The sequence below is a fragment of the Alosa pseudoharengus genome, unplaced genomic scaffold, assembly GCF_046254945.1.
Source record: "Alosa pseudoharengus isolate Yale_2024_CS ecotype anadromous, Long Island Sound unplaced genomic scaffold, YU_APseudo_1.1 YU_APseudo_1.1_scf_12, whole genome shotgun sequence".
Classification (NCBI taxonomy): Eukaryota; Metazoa; Chordata; class Actinopteri; order Clupeiformes; family Clupeidae; genus Alosa; species Alosa pseudoharengus.
The window spans coordinates 5,832,956-5,852,764 of NW_027468587.1; the positions used below are offsets into that span (position 1 = coordinate 5,832,956).

Genomic DNA, 19,809 nt, shown 5'->3' on the forward strand with positions numbered 1-19,809 from the left:
ATATGACGATCGTGAAACTCATGAAAACGCACAATCTAGACATTTTATCTGGACATTTTATCATAACTCGTTTGCCGCTTTGGGTCGAATCAGTGACGCATGCACGTCAGGTCAAAACCAGGCCATTTTCGTGGGTCTATCACTAGGTGGCAGTCTCGCCAGGTCTCTCTGATCACTTCCCGTAAAGTTTACACAAGTAAGTAAGGGACCGTTCGTTATTTATAAACGGGATCACCGGAGGGATTTTGAGTGCTTCGATCAAAAGTTGCATGACCCTCCCCTACCTGCAATATAATTTTCAACGACCCTCCAGTAGCATTTTCAAAAATGACATGACCCTCCCCTGCCAATTATCGACGTGTTCCACCCACGCTCTGACACGCTATGGTAATACATCAACATATGCTACCGTCCTAAAATCAACCTCTGCTTTCTGATCTTACACATCACACTTCACCAAGATGGTGGCCATTTCAGTAGATTTACTCCCTAACATTGTTGTGGAAACACAATAAGCATGGAAACTAAATGCACACTTCCTGCAACTGCATTAGCCTACTTGAAAAGTTACTCCTCTAGTAAGTATTCACATGAAATAAAACAATAAAGCATTGAGACCATTCAACAAAGCACACTGGGTAATAACTAATTCAACACATGAACTTGTTGCTATGGACTCGTCTCTAGGCTTCCTCAGTCATTGTAAAGCTGCCGAAGCTGAACATTATCCAAAACTCAATTTCTCAGACGAGCGTCAATTTGGGAGCTTGCTACACTCCTTCCTTCTCAAATGACTTGAAAATGCCGTTTGCACAATTTCACAAATAATCACAGGGACCGAAAAATACCTAACATGCCAACTTTTTCCGGGTTTATCATTTGAACGTTTCCCTGCTGTCTTGCCGTTTTAATATTTTCCCGTAGAATATCCCATATTACTGTAATACTCATAAGTCCTGCATTCTGGCCTGTCTTTGTGTTGTCCTGTTGTTACCCCTTGCCCTTCCAGTGAAACAGATGTATTCAAATCATCGTTTTGCTTGCTTGAATGCGAACTCAGAGTGATGTTAACCTAGGCCTATTTAAGTTAACAAGTTGTCGTGAGAGCAAGTTGTCGTGAGAGCAAGATTCATTAGCGCTTGCGGTGTTCGGCCGTAGGCTATGCCTACGTGCGCACCTGCCAGGCTACTCAGCTAGACAAAGAATTCCCCCTGTATATTCACTCCAAGTTGGCCTACCATAACTTACCAACTACACTGTAGACCATAAACTGGCTATTTATATGACCAAATGTATTTGTTCAACTTTATGAAGCAGAATTACGCACTGCTACTTGGAACGTAGGCCTAAGTATGCTTTGTGTTAAGCATGCACACTGTTTAAAGTTAGGCTACACGGTAAACTACAAGTAAACCAAAGTTAAATTTAGCTTTTTTAGGGCTGGATAAAGTTGACCAAATGGATATAGGCTGTTAGGCGTGAATAAAGTAGGCTACTTTGTTGCTCCAACCCTTCCAATGTTAATGGGGACGAATGTTGACATTTTCGTATTTTGCGTGAGAAACCCGGGAAATCTCCCTTATTTACAGAGCTATGGAACGAAAGAGAACGATATATGGCGACAGAAATCAACAATCAAACAAGCCATTTTGATTTTTTGCTGTTTTCATTAATACAAAAGATGGGTGACCCTCCCTCCTAGACAAAAAAAAGTTAGGTGACCCTCCCCTCAACAAAGAATAAAAAGACATGACCCTCCCCTATTTTCCTCCGGTGACCCCGTTTATAAATAACGAACGGTCCCTAACAGGCAACACTTCATATTTCATGAAAGACGTTATATCTCCATCATTGGCGGTTCTAGACGGGGGCCAGGGTGGGCCGGTGCCCCTGTAAAATTGCTCTTGGCTCCTGTTATGGCCCCTGCACCGATCAGCCAATGATTTAAATGATTCATTTCTTACCGCAACATGCGCTCGTTTGAAGAACGGAATTAACGCGAGTAGCCCACGCGACGTGTTTCTAGACGGACTAATTAATGCGCTACACACGCTGTTATCTGCAACCTGAAGAGACCATAGACAGTAAAAGATATGGACAGAGTCATCACGTAGACGTCAATCGAGGCAGGTGAAGCAAATTTCAACTGTTTCCTGTTGGTCGATGAGGCTTTCTGCGCAGGCTCAGGGGACGTAAATGTAACATAGGCACGTAGTCTGACTTGTGTAACTCTTGTGATAGCTGCACCGAGAGATTGGGTATGTAGCCACTTACTTCGTTACCACCACGTCTACATTACTGTTCTAAATGTCCTAGTTGTTCGTAGATAAATGTGATTTAATATAAACAGCACTCGCCACATTCATAGCCTAGGCTACTGTCAATCCATCAAAACTTCGCTGAAATGTTGTGCTCCGATGCTTTCGTTCTTATCCAGAGAATACGGTTATTTTGCTCCTGTGTGACGCTTTCACCCGCGCTGGCTGTATGCCTATTACATCACTTTAGCATTGATTTCGGAAAAAAGTTTATTACTCAGTCTGTAAGTCAGTTATGAGGTTATGACGTCAATCACACAATGTTGTATTACTCCGGAAATAGAAAAAGTTCATATAAAGGCTTAAAACGCTTCAGCTGTAACGTTATTTGATGTCAAAGTGGCGCCAAAATTGAATGGGCTTCAATGGGGATGGCTAGGTGAACTGGTCTACTATTTAGCCTCAGATCCGCCATAGTGTCTACGCTCTCCGAACGTTCGCCTGCCCCCTTGGAAGAGACCAGCAGTGGCGCGAATTGTGAACTTCTGACAGTTAAAGGACAATTCCGGCGCAAAATGAACCTAGGGGTTAATAACACATGTGTACCGAGTTCGACCGTTCGCTGGGATTTGTTTTCATGCTAGTCGAATGTGACCAGTTTTATTGCAAACCGCTTATTAGCGTTAACGCTAGCCTTCGGGGCACACGTACAGAGAAAGAAATCGCTATTTCTATACCATTAACAAGGCTCAAAATAGCCCCACACTTACACAGTAGCATAATGAGGGTCTCTACATGTAAACCGAAGCATTGAGAACTTTGTAAGTGTACAGGCAGTTTATTAAAAAGAAACACATTACCGTTGACGTCTGGTTCACATACAGGCAGGCGCCTTGGTTACAACTGGGATGTGAAGTGAATCTCGGGTGAAACGTTGTTGCAGAAGGACTGTGCAAAAGAGAAGCACTGAACGCAACAGGAGACATAAGAGATGGCAGGTTATTTGAACGAATTTGAAGACATCAAGGATGAACCCTTATTGGACGTCCTTATCTTTTCGAGTCGGAATACCAACGAAGAGCTGCGGGAGCTCCGTGAAAGGGCTATGAGAGAGAGAGCTAGAAGCTGTAGTCAATACCACACACAGGCGGCGGCGATCCATAGGCTACCAGAGGGACATGGATCCACTAAGTAAGTAGCCTACACTACACAAGTTATGTTACATCGGAGCTATTATTTCTGATAGGCCTATATTGAGCAAATTACGTTTGATTTTAGTTCACATCGCCTGCCTGTATATGTGAACCAGACGTGAACGGTAATGTGTTTCTTTTTAATAAACTGCCTGTACACTTACAAAGTTCTCAATGCTTCGGTTTACATGTAGAGACCCTCATTATGCTACTGTGTAAGTGTGGTGCTATTTTGAGCCTTGTTAGTGGTATAGAAATAGTGATTTATTTCTACTGTACGTGTGCCCCGAAGGCTAGCGTTAACCGCTAATAAGCGGTTTGCAATAAAACTGGTCACATTCGACTAGCATGAAAACAAATCCCAGCGAACGGTCGAACTCGGTACACATGTGTTATTAACCCCTACCCAGCAAACACACTAACGTGGCCATCACGTGGCCGCAACGTGATTTTCCAACCAATGTTTACGTTGCCGCCACGTTAATTTCCAACGTGGCGGCAACCGGAAAAGTGAAAGACGCCTTGATGTTGCCGCCACGTTATTTGACAACATTACCGCGACATATCGGCGACATGCAGGCAACCTTCCTGCAACTTAATGGCCACGTAACCGCAACTTTATAGCAACATTGAAACCCATGTTGGAGGTCGCCAGAATGTTGTCAGGATGTTAAAAAAACAGCTCTGGGCGGATCTGCAGATGCAGTCCTCATTTGCCCACTCACTTGGTTTAAGAAGAACAGAGCGACATTTCACATTTGATTACACCATTTATTTAAATTCATTTAATTTGGGAGTTCCTGCCGATGACTTGATGTGCTGCTGCTGCTGCTGCTCCTCCTCCTCCTCCCCTCCTCCTACTGCTGCTGCCGGGCCTGCAAGCAAAGAAGAAAACCTTTAGCTTTCAGGTAAGAGCTGCACTTTTTTTGAATTTGTGCAGACTGTCCCGAAGTTTTACTTACGTTTTATTGTGCTGCATACTCCAGGTTCCGAGCAGTGGCAGCTTCTCCTTCCCCTTCAGGTTGCTGTCTCCAAATTTAGTAGTGTGGGCTACAGAAAACAACATTTCAATTAAGAGAGGCACAACATAACCGTTTTCGGTCACCAACCATGAGAGAAAGGGTTCCACTTTCATCTCACACACACAGGCTACTAGCTCGTGTCTTAGAACATGCCAAACTAACGTCTTCTCTGGGGAGTCCGTTACTGTATATATCTCATATAAAATCATAGCACACCATCTACTAATTACACTTGTCATATTCAATAACATTCACATATCATATTAATATTAAAACACTAACATTACAGTACAGTAAAGTACAGTAACAAAGCAGTACAGTAAACGTAAATCTCCGATTGGTTTTTTATATCATTCAATTAGCTCAAAGTTATCCTAGCATGCTAAATGTTAGCCCCATTCTAATGCAATTGCTGCTACGCGATGCTAATCACTCGCTAGCCTTAACAATCTTTGCTAGCAGATAAATTACTCACCGGCGTTCAAAAGAAGTGGATAAAGACGTGAAAACAATGAGGGAAGATTAAGGACAAAGTAGAAATAGTAAAACTACTTAAGAGGTATTAAAAATGATTCACGATAGAAAGGTGTCAAGGAGTAAAAGGTTTTGATTCAAAGTCTATTTATTCAAGTGTAACGTTATCGAGTAGAACGTAAAATAAACGAATTCTGGTATCCAAGCAACACGCTTGTCAAAATAAAAGCATTTCCCGTTGACTAGAAAATCGTATGTCCTTCTGGATTTTTTTTAATTTTGTTATTTATTCAATTTATGTACCTATTTATTTAACATTGGCAACTAATTTTGGGTTTAGTAACCAATGCTTAGGTGGGTTAAATCCTCCCTAGAAATCCATGGGGTTAGTTTGTAACGCCAATGGCGTTGTCTACACATATCCCACCCCTTCTTCGCCAAAATGTCGACATGTGTATACATTGAGCCAATCATGTGGTGTGATGTGACTACATTGAGACAATTATGTGCTGTGTTATGCAGACATCATGCCAATCATGTGTTGTGAACTCGCCACTGGAGCACACTGGTGTCGTGAAGCCTTGTGCATGCGTATTTCTGCCGAATAGGATGCCCGATGAGTACCTAAAAAGCGTTGCAATATGACTGCCGAGTGGAGGGACTTGCCTAAAAGGACTTTGGAGCAGTCAAACTCAGCTAGCTAGACACAATTGTTCTTGTATAGCTGTCTATGCACACTTTTTCATTTCGCTTGATATTTTATTAAACTGTGAGTGTGTGAACAGAAAGTATTAAGACATTCTTACCTTTTTTTCTTTTCCAGGGACCGAACTGAAGAGGGATCGATCCACCATTTTGGAGACAACCGGAGGCAACATTGATAACCCTGACTCAGTTGCGACAGCAGAACCAGCATCTCTACGGCTTAAGGACAACTTCAGCTTGATAGAAAACTTGCAACACTTAATTGACATATGAACTGATGTTGGATTGGCACCACTTAGCCTACTTGCTGATCGAATAATTTGGTGAATACAATAATAATTGAATTATAATTAAGCTGGTGTTGTAATGTAGAATTATTTTCTCATGCTATGATTTCATACAACATTTGGGTTCTATGGGATTATTTGTTTTCTTATTGGACAGGAGACAGCTATTCCCAAAAGTGGGAATATCCCAGGTCAATAGAATAATCTGGTGTTTCAAGGTTAATTAGTCGGCGGCAGAATTAATGTATTGAATCAACACAGCATTTGTGATCGCAGGGTTGTTACCTTCGCCACTCGGCCTCAGAACCTCGAGGTTACAGCCAAACAAAACACCTGTGATTATATCATTACCCAACACTCCTACTCACACAATTTCAAATTGCTTAACCTCTTTTCAGCCTTGGTAACTGAATACTAAAATTAAACTTAGGTTGATTATCCTGTGGGTCATGTGCACTGCTGTTATTTTCTTATAACTTCATATAAAGCATAGTTTGGATTGGATTCTGATTAGCAGTCAGTGGTTTAGCTACTCTCCACCTCAGCCTCTCCAATGTCTTTATGCTCTCTCCTGGTTGACCAATGCCTACCCTGCAACGTGGTTTGTTTGTACACATCACTTGAATTCATGAAACACATGAATTTTACTTCAAATGTTAATAGAAAGAATTGTCAGTGTGATTTATTAATGTGTTCCCTACATGCATTTAAAATAAATGATTCATCAATTCAGTATCTGAATATATTTGATTGCTATTTTTCAACTGGGTCAGAGTTTGTGGAAATTAGAAAATTTTAGTTCTGGATGGTAAACATTAATCTCAGTTTAGCATTATTTTTGTGGGGATGAGTCATCAGGTAGTAAATAAACAGTACAAACCAGTGGTCCATTTTTCTGGCTGGAAGATAGTTTGACTTAAAAAATAAATAAATAATATCTCTGATTATTATTGCATTTGATATAACCTCAGCTAACAATTGGTGTTGGGAAACGGCAACATTGCTAAATGACCATAGGGCCACGTTATGGCCACGTTGCTCAAGTCACCAAATGGCAACGTTACCAAATGACCAAAGCGCCACGTTGCGGCCACGTTATTTACACCACCAAATGGCAACGTTACCAAATGACCGTAGGGCCACGTTATGGCCACGTTGCTCAAGTCACCAAATGGCAACGTTACCAAATGACCATAGCGCCACGTTGCGGCCACGTTATTTACACCACCAAATGGCAACGTTACCAAATGACCGTAGGGCCACGTTATGGCCACGTTGCTCAAGTCACCAAATGGCAACGTTACCAAATGACCAAAGCGCCACGTTATTTACACCACCAAATGGCAACGTTACCAAATTACCATAGGGCCACGTTATGGCCACGTTGCTCAAGTCACCAAATGGCAACGTTACCAAATTACCATAGGGCCACGTTATGGCCACGTTATTTACACCACCAAACGGCAACATTACCAAATGACCTTAGCGCCACGTTGTGGCAACGTTGCTCAAGTCACCAAATGGCCACTTCATAGTGGCAACGTTGTGGCCACGTTGCAGGAAGGTTGCCAGAATGTTAGTTGGCCGTGACCAACTGGCAACTTATAGGCAACGTGGCTGTTTAGTTGTGTGTTAGCTGGGTAGGTTCATTTTGCGCCGGAATTGTCCTTTAAGCTGGAGCCCTGAACGGACTAACCTGCAAAGCAGAGAAGGTAAGGAAAACGATTCATTTCGTAATGTCATTGTTTGCACCGATTCGTGTTTTACTGTTATTCCTCAATACAATATTTTTATTACGCTCAATCACGCATGTTGCTCTTGTTATGTTTGTGAATAAGCAAAGCCAGTGAAGTCAGCCTACAGTAGCCTATGTCAGTCATGTTCACTAAGAACCTTCATCTTTCTTAAAAGTTTGTTGAGCAGCAATATGTAACTTAATATTTATGTGTGAAATGTATGAAATAACTGAGAGTAGCTTACAGTATTTAGCTTATTTGTGAAATGCAAAATGCCAATGCTTTGCGAGACATAGAGGAAGGACATTATGTCCTTTTTTGCACCTGTAGGCAAAAAACAAAATAGAGAGAGTGAGGGAGATGAAGAACAGCATGAGAGAGGAAGTTATGGAGAGAGAGAGCCAGACATGGAGGTTGGAGAGTTGGAAAGTGAGGCATCTGAAAGGCAGCCTGAAAAGTGAGGAGGAAGACATTCAGAATCAGATTGAGGGACAATCCAATGACTCATTGGGACAACCAGATTCACCATGCATGTCAAGTAGGCCTACAGCACCATCAGGATTGGGATGTTTTGTGTGTGCACAGTGTGTGTGTGTAAGCAGTGTAGGCCTAATTACAATTCATACTCTGTCAATGTAAAGGGTAAACTGTAATTGTAAATAATAATTAATAAGTAAACTAGATACATTAATAAATGAATAATGATACATTAATGTTGTCCTCAGTTTCACTCTCATATTAACTGAATTCATCTTTCTCCAGATATCAGCAAGTGCATGGATGACACTCCAGTGCAGCCACATCTCAAGACCTTCCCCACCACACTAATGGGGGACAGGAGGCGCAGCTTCCAAGCCAGCTGGTATGACAATCACCCCTGGATAGAGTATTCTGTGATGAACGACTCAGTCTTTTGTTTTGCATGCCGCCACTTTAGCCCAGCAAATGTAACCACAGTAGCACTGACACGTTTCACTGAGCCATATAAAGAAGTATTTTTTGAGCTCTTTAGATTATGCAAAATAGCTGTAGCACTCCCAGTGAGTTCCGCCTCTTGTGAGAGGAGCTTTTCCACCTTGAAACTAGTGAAGACCTACCTCCGGTCTACCATTAGTGAGGAGCGTCTGAGCAATCTTGGGGTGCTCAGCATTGAATCCAGAAGGTCCAAGGCTTTGAACCTTGATGCATTTGTAGACCGTTTCTCAAGGAGTCACAATCGCAGAATCTTGTTGTTGTAGTGTTTCAGCCAAGTGCACATGCAAATGCTTTATGGGATTTTGAGACCACTCACAGCATTTGAATTTATTTTTTGTCTACTCTTTTTCATTTCTTTCTAGCCCTTACTAGAGTAAGATGATGACGGTTTGATTTTGAAAAGTCTTTGAGATTTTAAGAATTTATTTTTTCTGTCTATTCTTTTCATTTACTTATAATCCTTACTAGAGTAAGATGATGACAGTTTGATTTTGAGACCATTGTGAATCTTTTTCTTTCTATTTTTCCTTGTTACTACAGTGAGATAATGACCATGTAATTTAAAGAGATAGTGTAATGTCATGCTGTGAAAAATAACTGTAAATATAAAATAAAACGTAAAAAATAAACTAATGACCCGTTTTGCCGTTATACAGTATATGGTTATAAATGTGCCCCCCTTAAAAACACACTGGCCCCACCTCGGCCCCCCTGGTGATTTTGGTCTAGAACCGCCACTGATCTCCATTTCTAGAAAAAAACAGCAATTTTGATGAAAACTAGCCAGTGTTTAGCTTGGGATTTCTCAGGAACAGAGGCGTATTTAAGTCATTTTCTGATATTTAATGTACTTAAGTATTTGAAGTAGAAGTAAAAAGCAAGCGGTTTTATTTTGAACTTTTATTGTGAACTTTATTTTGGCTTTCTTATAGTAAAGCATAAAGCATATTCAGGGTTCCCATATCTTTTTAATCTCACTTAAAATCACATTATTTTCTAGGACTTTTCAGGCACAATTCTCTTAAGTTCAAAGAACAAACAGCATATTTTTAGAGCTGACGTCAAAGAAAAAAACTGAAACAGAAATTTCACTTTTGTATGAACTTAAGGTAAAAATGAAAAATAAATAACTTATTTCTTTTAAAAAAAATGACCTGCTGTTAGGGAGAACATTATGGTCATGTGGTATGAGCATTTCTAGGGCTTACTCCCCAGGTCACCATCTCACTCTCACACACACACACACACACACACACACACAGGCCACCTATGTCCAGCAGCTACAAATATGCCAGTCATTAGTTGAAACTGAAAAGGTGTTCATCTTCAAAAGAAGCTTGTTTTCAAAGTTGCCAGAATTCAGTGCCTGGGAGTTTCAGGCCCAAGACTGGCCAACGTTTTACATAGTGGTGGAAATTGGATAAATTAAGCAACATTTCATAGAAGAACATTTAATAAACCACAAATGTGTAATAATAATTCACTTCAACTGAGAAGTTAACAAAAAATATTTCACTATTCCACAAGTTAACAAAAACAGAAAGAAAGAAAGAAAGAAAGAAAGACAGCCTTTGAAATGTAGCCTATCCCACGCTTCCACAAAGAGGCATATTGACTAATGTATAGGCTACATGTTTTTTGCATGGGTAGGCTATATTGTTGTTTGGTGATTTAGCCTGCTCCTTTACTACACCCTTATCTGAGCAAACAAGGCATACAGGTTTATCATGTAGGGTAATTGCTCTTTCTTACATTAAATAACTTTAATTTATCCTCTCTACTTGTCCTTGTATTCATGGCCTCCTCATCACTAATTTCGGGCTCATCATTTTCACTGGTCGACTGGTTGATCTGCTGCTCAGTCTCTCCTGGCCTCTTTCTACCATCCATCCTTCCTGACGCTTGTGTCTACTGTAGGGCCGGCTCGGCTATCCATATCTGAGAATTTCTTTTGGAAAAAACGGGCTATATGGACCCAACCAACTATTTTTGGGAGGGGAGAACTCCCTCGCGTAGGTTACAACCCATGCAGAGGCATTGCATTGGTGTCATGCACAGAATGCGGAACGTGTCCTACTTTAAGAAAAGATAGACTAACGTGACAAATGTCAATATTTTTTTCCTCGACCGGCCCAAAAGTGAAGCGGCCCACCGGGAATTCTCCCGATTCTCCCAAATACCTAATCCCGGTCCTGATTCAGTCTTACTCTTCTTGGATTCAAGACAAGTCCTGCGATGCTAAATAGCCTTTCTCAGGCCGCTGAGGCAGGTAGCGGAGTGTTTAGCTTCACAGAAGCTGCCAATATACAGAAACCTTTCTTGCAAATACGGCCACGGGTGTATGACGTTCTCTTCACCACTACCCTGTTCACCGAGTTCACTATCGTCGGGGTGGTCGTCTATGATAACGGGAGGTCCTCCAGTAGGTGCTAGTGCTTCCATGGCGGTTTCAGTTGTGCATCCTCCTTTAGCAACAAACAAGCGCTGAAATAGAGCGCGCAGCGTGTGTAATGAAATCTAGGAGCAGTGATTCGCAAAACTTCCCTTATTGCAGTCACACACATTTCTTCTAATTTTTTGTTTTAGTAACGAGTAACGAAGATGCTTAGTGGAAATATAACGGAGTAAAAGTATACATTTTATCTAGGAAATGTAGTGGAGTAAAAGTGAAAGTTGACATAAATTTAAATAGCGAAGTAAAGTACAGATAGGCCTACGTGAAATTTCTACTTAAGTACAGTAACCAAGTATTTGTACTCCGTTACATTACAACACTGTCAATGGGTGGTTATGAAGGGCATATCCTTAATTTAATTAAATTGTTAGCAATGTCACCCTTCCATTGTCTTCTTGGTTTGGACAAATGCTTCTGCCAAATCGGTTACTTTAACCATAACTTCTAACTGAAACAAAGAGAGCACAACTTTAATGCCCCTGCAATGGATAAAATACATTTTGTGTAAGGACTGTGTTTGGTTCAGTTAAGCGACATGCCAAGAGTGAGAGTGGTGTTGGAAGCATGATGCCATGGCCGTGATTAGAGGTGTAAAAGTCCTGCCACATTTCCAGTAAAAGTCCTGCCACATTTCTGTTCCAACCATTCATTTAATCAGCTGAGCTCTTAAGCCAAGTAGATCAGGTAATTAGTGAAATCGCCTGTTAAGCAAGTAGAACCAATACATGGCAGGACTTTTACTTTCTGAAGCCGGACTTTATTTTTATGAGGATTTTGTGAGGATTTTGTTCTCACTGTATTCATTGTAAAACGAAGTAGGTAGAGTGTCAAAATATGACTTTTTTTTGTATCTTTCAATGAGAAAAGATAGCTATATAGCTATTATTTATTTACAATATTTTATTGATATAATCATAACTATGAAATTTCATGTATTTCATACATTCAGTTTACATCTCCTGTCAACACTATAAAGTTCAAAACGATTTGCTAATTTACTGATACATTTATAAATACTCAGGAATAACTTTATTACTAAATACCCTACTTATTTTGAATACTAAAATTTACAATTATATGGACAGTTATATGGACAGCTGTCTCATTAAGTGCTTCAACTTAAATGTTCTGTAAACAAAAGACAGTATGTGTTGGTGGACATAAAACAAATAACAGGGCAGAATAGATCATTTTAAATTAATACTTTATCTATAAACAATAACAACATGCTACTCTATGACAGGAATATCCTATTTATTTGAACTATTCATAAACATGACTGAGTATATCATAACAAGGCTATCAGCCTTAATAACAATTAGAAATAAACACAGAAAATAGTATTGCATGAGATTATTTTTCTCTCATCTCTTTTTACTTTTGTTTTTGTTTCCAAGAAACAAAATTGCAAATTATACCTTCATTTAGGATGATGTAAGATTAATCCACCATTTCAATGGTGTCATGACTTGTTGTGCTTCTTTTGTCTTGTTGTGAGGTTTGAGAATCTTCCAGCACCCCGATTCTGCTCAGCCTCTTGCCTTCTGCTCCCTGGCCATTTGGCAGAGCCCACAAAGGGGAAGGCAGGACATGATTATCCAGTCATCACAGATGGAGCCCTGTAGGGGGAGACAGAGAGCGGAGTTCAACAGCTGACAGAACTCAGAGGTGCCTAGGCCAACAGAGCTGCTACAACACCACTGTTTAGGATTCTGACTAGGTCTAAATCTAGCAAATGTATTTTTTGTGTGTACATTTTGCTTCTCAGTCATTTTTTATTCAGCTCTCAGGACCATCTGAACCTCATTGTTTTGAATGGCTAATTGAACAAGTTAAGGTCCACATTTTCAGAGAAATCCTGTTGAAACTGGAAAATACCTGCAGTATAACTTGCAGTTATTTAAAAGTTGCTATGTGTATGAGTTATATTTTAAAAGACTAAAAATTACCTGTAAATAGCATTAGAATGAGAGAAAAAAAATACCCATTAGACTTAAAGGTGCTCTAAGCGATGTTACACGGTTTCTAAGCTAAAATATTTTTAGTCACATACAGCAAACGTCACCTCACCATCCGCTAGCTGCCAGTGCCCTGAATACACTGTAAAACAACGCAGTCTGTGTAGACAGCACAGGCTCCAAAAACGACAACAAAAACAACTTGTTCCAGCCTGGACCATAATAACATAACAAACTGTTCCAGCCGATCACCAACGAGATCCGCATTTAGGAGAGTTGCACGGGAGGGAGGGGGAGGGATTAGCAAGCTAGCTTTCTGTTTTGTTTGAATGTCAACAAAAGTGACGTTACCCAACATCGAATAGAGCATCTTTAATGTCACAAATGAGGCAGCTTTGAACCTCACTCATAATATGACTTTTTCCATCAAAGAGTCAATAGTACGAAGTAACGTACCTAAAGGTGCATTCAAGACAACTCAGATCCTACACATTACCGCTTCAGTTCAGGGTTGAGAAAGAATGCTTCCATACACATGTAGTTTTAATAGGAAAACACTATGTAGTGTGTCTGAGCATCAAATACTACTGAAAGCCATGAGCTTCCAAAAACAAATATTGTGAAAAGCTTTCCAGCATGTGTACAGGTGGGAGATTAATCATTCAGTAGGCCTACATTTCCCAATAGCTCTCCCTTTACCATGTGGCCCCCATCATACAGTGCCATTAAAATTGTGATTTAAAATTATGATTTACGAAATAATTTTAAAGATGTTAATGTTGATGTCTATCTTGCCCCTGATTGCTCTGATGTGACTGCTGGATAATCAGGGAAGTACTCAATTTGCTTCATCCTACAAGTACAAGTTTGGGCAGCCGTGGCCTACTGGTTAGCACTTCGGAATTGTAACCGGAGGGTTGCCGGTTCGAACCCCGACCAGTAGACCATGGCTGAAGTGCCCATGAGCAAGGCACCTAACCCCTAACTGCTCCCCGAGCGCCGCTGTTGTTGCAAGCAGCTCACTGCGCCGGGATTAGTGTACACTGTGTGCTGAGAGTGTTTCACTAATTCACAGATTGGGATAAATGCAGAGACAAAATTTACCTCACGGGATCAAAAGAGTATTTATACTTACTTATACTGTACAAGTATAATTTGACATGGTGTGTTACAGCTAAACTGTATATGACTGTAAGCTCCGTCCATGAGGGGAGCTCCTCTTCTGTCATTCTTCTCCCCTCCACCGTCCCTGAGCTCAGCACTGAGACGTCACTTCACAGTAATCATCATATAGCAATTATATCTTGAAGTCAAGTGACAAATACCAAGTAAACACCAAGTGACATGTATGGCCTTTGTTTTAAAGCAACAATAGGAGCTTGTTAGATTGCTTGCAGAGTGGGTGTTGAAGCAGTCAAAACCTTTTAAGGAATTATTTAATCAGCACTGCATAGCTGACACACCCGACACAGCAACGCCATGTCACAAAACCTTTCTTTTTTGTTCTGTTTTTTTTTTTTTTGCTGATGTGGTGAGAAGCCCCTGCCATTGCTGACTTCTTCCCCTAACCGCTTCTAATCGTGGCAACCCCCTCTCTGCGCGCACACACAGCTGTCATTACAGTAAATGGTTGTCAAGAAACAAAAAAAACAAAGCCCTGTTGGTTTTCTGTGCTGTGCGTGTGGTGTTGGCGGGTGCCGGGCTCTTACGCTGATGCCGTATTGGTTGCGGATGCTGGTCCTGAGCGCGATCATGGCACCGGGCAGGAAGGGGAGGCAGCAGCTGTCGCCGTGGTCCTGGGCCACCTTACAGGCCAGGATGCAGGGGATAAACGCCCCACACAGACCTGCAGAACGGAGGAAGAGGAGGAGGAGGAGGAGACATGCTGAGGATGGTGTGATTGACAAAGGGATACTATTAAGAAACAAGAACCATCTACAACTGGAGGAAAAGGTCTCATGTAAGATATTAAAATTCAGTGTGTTAAAATATTGGCTATGTCATATATTGATACAGTTTTTTAGTTCAATCAAGTAGCACGTCAAGAGTGAGAGTGGTGTTAGAAGCATATTGCCATGGCAGTGATTCGGCCATTGGCCAAATAACATTCTCTATAAAATATTTTTATGAGGACTTTGTTTCTTCTCAATGTCCCTTTGGCATTGGATTTTTCCTCTGTATTCGGTAGAGTGCCAAAATAAGATTTTTTGTATGGGCTTGTGTGCCAGTAATAGACAATGAATGTTACTGTATCTCTGAAGGAGAAAAGAGTATAGCTGTTATTTATGTACAATATTTTATTGATATAATCATAACTGTGAAATGTATTTCATACATTCAGTTTACATCTCCCGTCAACACTATAAAGTTAGTAAAATATTGGCCATGTCATATATTGATACAGTTTGTATTCATCTGTCCTGATCATGTTTTAATGATAGATGATAGCATACATGTACTGACACACCTGATGCAATACAGTACATCATTGCATTAGCCCAACAGAAACACACACACGCACACACACACACACACACACACACACACACACACATGAATACATACCCTGAGACATGAAAAGTTGAGCTCATACACCCACACACATACACACACAGAAACATACACCCTGAGACATGAAAACATGAACTCTCTCTCTCACACACACACACACACACACACACTCTCTCCCTCTTTACACTACTTACAGATGCCACAGTCCTCACAACAGTCGCACACGTTGGAGTTCCACGATGAGGAGCCGGTGGTGATTTTGTAGCTAGTGACGGTCACCTGAGGCTGGGAGCTGATCACCTCGGTCTGGTACGACATGACTAGAGAGGACCGGGGAAGTTCATGTGTTAAGACAAAATCAGTACTAAGGCAAGATGAAGCATGACAACTTACAACTTCAAATTTAGATCTAAAATCTAAATTCTTAGTAGTGAAAAAAAACTCTCATTAGAACTGTCATTAGAAAAGACAGAGGAAGGTGGCATGAAATGTGCTGCCAACTTTAATATAATTTTAAGTGGTATATTGAATATAACATTACACATAAAATGACAAAAAATATGTTTAATAACTATATATATATATATATCGGAACGCCCCCCATTACCACCAGTCCCGTGTTTCCGTCCTCTTGCGTGTATAGTCACTTAATATTAATTTCTATACAAACCAAGACGGCGGATTCCTAAAGAAATGCAAGCACCCACGCCATTAGTGTACCTAAATTAGCTATGTACCAAAAAATACATTTTATCGTGACTCGAAGAGCTGTAAACAGCGACAAGAATTCTCAGGCTAACTGTTCATGTGCCGTGTGAAAGGGTGGAAGTAGACGACCCACCAGGCCAGCACTAACCTCCAAGCGTGGTAAACAAAATCGAATATTTCAGGCAGTAAAAGTGGTAAGAACCAAACAAGATTTTGTTCATTTGCACACCTATGGCTACTGAAAAATGTAAGGTTCATTTATCAAATTATTGAATTTCCCCTTGGGGATCAATAAAGTATCTATTTATCTATCAAATGTTATTTTGAAGTATTAAAAAACATTGTTGTTTTAAATTTTTCGAACGAAATGGGTGATAATCGGAGTTGTTACAATATATATAAATATGTATGCTTTATCATAATGACCCTATCCCTAACCAACCCTATCCCAATACAACTCAACCCACCTACCTTCTTCTTCTCTCTGGGTCAGTCAGTCCAACTGTACAAAAACTCACACAAAGTAAATGAGGCAGGACGCCAACACTCTTATAGCTATCATGTCGTCAGAGTGGTCCAGTCCATTTGGGCAATGCCCTTGGCCCTCCATCAGTAGGACAAAAAAAAGAGTGTTTGCTTTTGGGGTGTAAAGGTTTTCGTCAGAATGAATGTGTCCACACCTTAACATCACATGAGCTCTTATCTTGTGCTTGAAAAGTAACCTGCTCTGTGTGTGTGTGTGTGTGTGTGTGTGTCTGTGTGTGTGTGTGTGTGTGTGTGTGTGTGTGTGTGTGTGTCTGTGTCTGTGTGTGTGTGTGTGTGTGTGTATGCGTCTGTGTGTGTGTGTGTGTGTGTGAGATGCAGAGTGCAAGGGTGTATAGGGCAGTGGGAAAGGCAGGCAAGGCATGTGGGTAGGACCATGTTCCACCAGTAACACTCTGAAAGCCATGCAATATATTCAAAAATAACACTGTAATTGTAGTCCATTGGGCCCTTCCATTATCATTATCAGCATATATTTAAAGCTTGATGATAGCCATGTTTTTTCATACTATGTAGATTTCATATATATGTAACTGCTAAGGTGATGTTTGAGGTATATTCTGTAAATACATGACAGGGATGGGTGTTTGCCTGCTGTCTTTGCTCAGCAAGGTGTGTCAGAGGTTTCCCCAATTATATTACCAGCAGTTAAGTGTTCCTTTTCTTACGTTTAAGTACAAGGAATTTACAACCCTGATAGGATTGTGAGTTTAGGCTCACATTGCATATTACCACCTGTCATCAATAAGTGCACCGACCTTTAGGGTTGGGTATCGTTTCAATTTGAACGATTCCGATTCCAATTCCGATTTCTTATTTCGATTCCGGTTCCTAACGATTCTCGATTCCGATTTTTTTTAAAGGCAGGGTCAAAAAAAGTTTAGGATATTTTAAATGAGCTAGCTAACCAACGGTCTTTCTCAGGGTATCTGCACATTTTCCAAGTGCAAATTTAAAGACTTTTAAGACCTTTTCAAGACATCTAAATGAAAATTAAGACTATACCACGGCAAAAAGATATACAAGACTGTTTAATGCAATAGTTTTTTTTTCCTACTAATTTTAACCCCCACCCCATTTTGGATGTCTACAGAAGTTACCAAAAATATTTTGGCGAAAGAAAATAATTGTGTGTGAATTACCTTCACAGCTATAAATGCCCAATTTTAGGGTCTGGACTGCTTGCTTTTGAAGCTGGCTGTACTGTACATATTTGGTTTTGCTTACTGCTGAGGCTGTTCTTCACCTGTGTCTGTAGTAGCCTAGGGCTACTTGCCAAAGACATGTGCACTGGACTGGATTCCCTTAAATATTTTTTTCAAAGTTAACTAAGCTATTTACATATTTTAATAAGCCTACTTTATATAATTTACTATGTGCATCTATTGTCCAATATGCAGCACAGCAAATTAAAGTTAATCCACTACTTTACATTTTGCATACCAGTTGTATCTAAACCAACCAAAGCTTGACTGAAACATTGTAAAACCATTTACTTGTTTTAAATTAATTAAGAGACAGGTCCTCCTAGCATGATCCTGCTGAAAACTGCTGGTTTCATCTCAAGCACGCACGTATTATGAACGCACGTATTTTTATGTAGCAGTCGCCGACATTCAAAACATATGCGGTTATATTTCACAACTTTTGCTAAGTAGGCCTAGCCTACTGGGAAACGCTGGCAAGCAAGCTGCTGGCAGATATTACAGGTAGGCTATTATAACTTAGACAGATATTTTCTTCCCTAGGCTAGGCCAGCAACACACGCTGGAAAGATGCAAACAGATCAACTTAACATACCGGTATACAGTATTTCCTCCTGATTGCGAAGCACTGCACATAATTTCACCAGCAGTCTTCGCGTCCATAGTTTGTGAAACGATGCTGCGTCCGAGCAAAGACTTTAGATGCCAAGCGCAACTCCAAAAAGGAGAGCAAATAAACGTCCGGCTTGAGGCTGCGCCGGACGCCGGACAGGGCTTTTAAAATCCATATGTCCGTCCTAAATTCGAACATATGGCCAACCTATCGCTAACTGGCTTACCAACTCTTTCTCCCGCTCATTCTACCGTAGGCTCCCTCATTCCACGTAAGCTACCCTGTCTATCTCTCAGGCCTCAGCTACACCACGAAAACGCCAGGCATATTATTTTGTACATAGGCCTACTGTATTATTACCGTTTTCACACCTTTAACCAAACCCGTGAAAAACATCTTCACTCTGCAACCACTACACTTCCTCCCGTAGCCTAATAGCCTATCACTTATACAATTGCGTTTTAAATACACGAAACTGGATGGAGACATCACTCGCTCTCTTGCACTCGCTGGCGGTCCCATACGCACATTTAATACCTCTCTTTCGAAAATTCAGTTGTAGCCTATTTAAGACTTTTTAAGGATCCGCGGGAACCCTGCTTTCTGAATGAAATAGTCTGACCTTCTCCATGAATTTTAATTCTATTAACTATGCGCTTCTTCGTTGGTGTTCAGCCGTTTCTTCTTCCTGTCGGCAGACTGGGAATCGAAAGTAGGAATCGAAATTTAAACTTTTGAACGATTCCGGGAAAATCGCAAAGATAGTCCCGGTTCCAACCAATACTCGATATTCGATACCCAAGCCTACCGACCTTCCGATGTGATTTTCCTGTCACTGGTATGTGGCCCATGCCAGACAGAGGGACAGACCCGTTTCAGACATATTTCCACATGGATGTATGAAATGAATCCAGAGACTTTCTAATGAGAAGACACAGCACTCATAGAATCTCCCATAGAAAAGTATGGGGTTAGTTTGTAACGCAAACATGGCAGTCGTCTACACATTCCGCCTCTTCCGCCGCCAATAGTTGACATATGAATACATTGTGCCAATCATGTGGTGTGATCTCCCAGCTGGAGCGAGGTTGGTGTCGTGATTCGTGAAGCATTGCGCACCCCCAGTTCTACCCGAAATAGATGCCCGATAAGTGCCCAAAAAGCAT

At 40.8% G+C, this 19,809-nt stretch overlaps 1 protein-coding gene and 1 long non-coding RNA gene across 2 annotated transcripts; both read right to left on the reverse strand.

The window, feature by feature from the left end:
- Positions 1-4,201: 4,201 nt before the first annotated feature.
- LOC143118279 (uncharacterized) lies at positions 4,202-5,842 on the reverse strand. The gene is made up of 3 exons (XR_012986086.1): positions 5,754-5,842; positions 4,414-4,501; positions 4,202-4,326 (listed from the first exon to the last, which is right to left on the reverse strand). It is a non-coding gene; the product is annotated as an uncharacterized LOC143118279 (long non-coding RNA).
- Positions 5,843-12,067: 6,225 nt separating this feature from the next.
- cnfn (cornifelin) lies at positions 12,068-16,842 on the reverse strand. Its single transcript, XM_076279363.1, has 4 exons — positions 16,754-16,842; positions 15,769-15,894; positions 14,773-14,909; positions 12,068-12,724 (listed from the first exon to the last, which is right to left on the reverse strand). The coding sequence occupies exons 2-4, from the start codon at positions 15,890-15,892 to the stop codon at positions 12,635-12,637; spliced, it is 351 nt and encodes a 116-aa protein (XP_076135478.1). The 5' UTR covers positions 15,893-15,894; positions 16,754-16,842; the 3' UTR covers positions 12,068-12,634.
- Between the last annotated feature and the right edge of the window lie 2,967 nt (positions 16,843-19,809).

Coding starts and splice junctions, on each gene's coding strand:
- cnfn (XM_076279363.1), bottom strand. CDS start 15,892: ATGTCGTACCAGACCGAGGTGATCAGCTCCCAGCCTCAGGTGACCGTC. Junction 14,910..15,768: donor TTGTGAGGACTGTGGCATCT/GTAAGTAGTGTA, acceptor TCCGTTCTGCAG/GTCTGTGTGGGGCGTTTATC. Junction 12,725..14,772: donor GCAACCAATACGGCATCAGC/GTAAGAGCCCGG, acceptor CTCCCCCTACAG/GGCTCCATCTGTGATGACTG.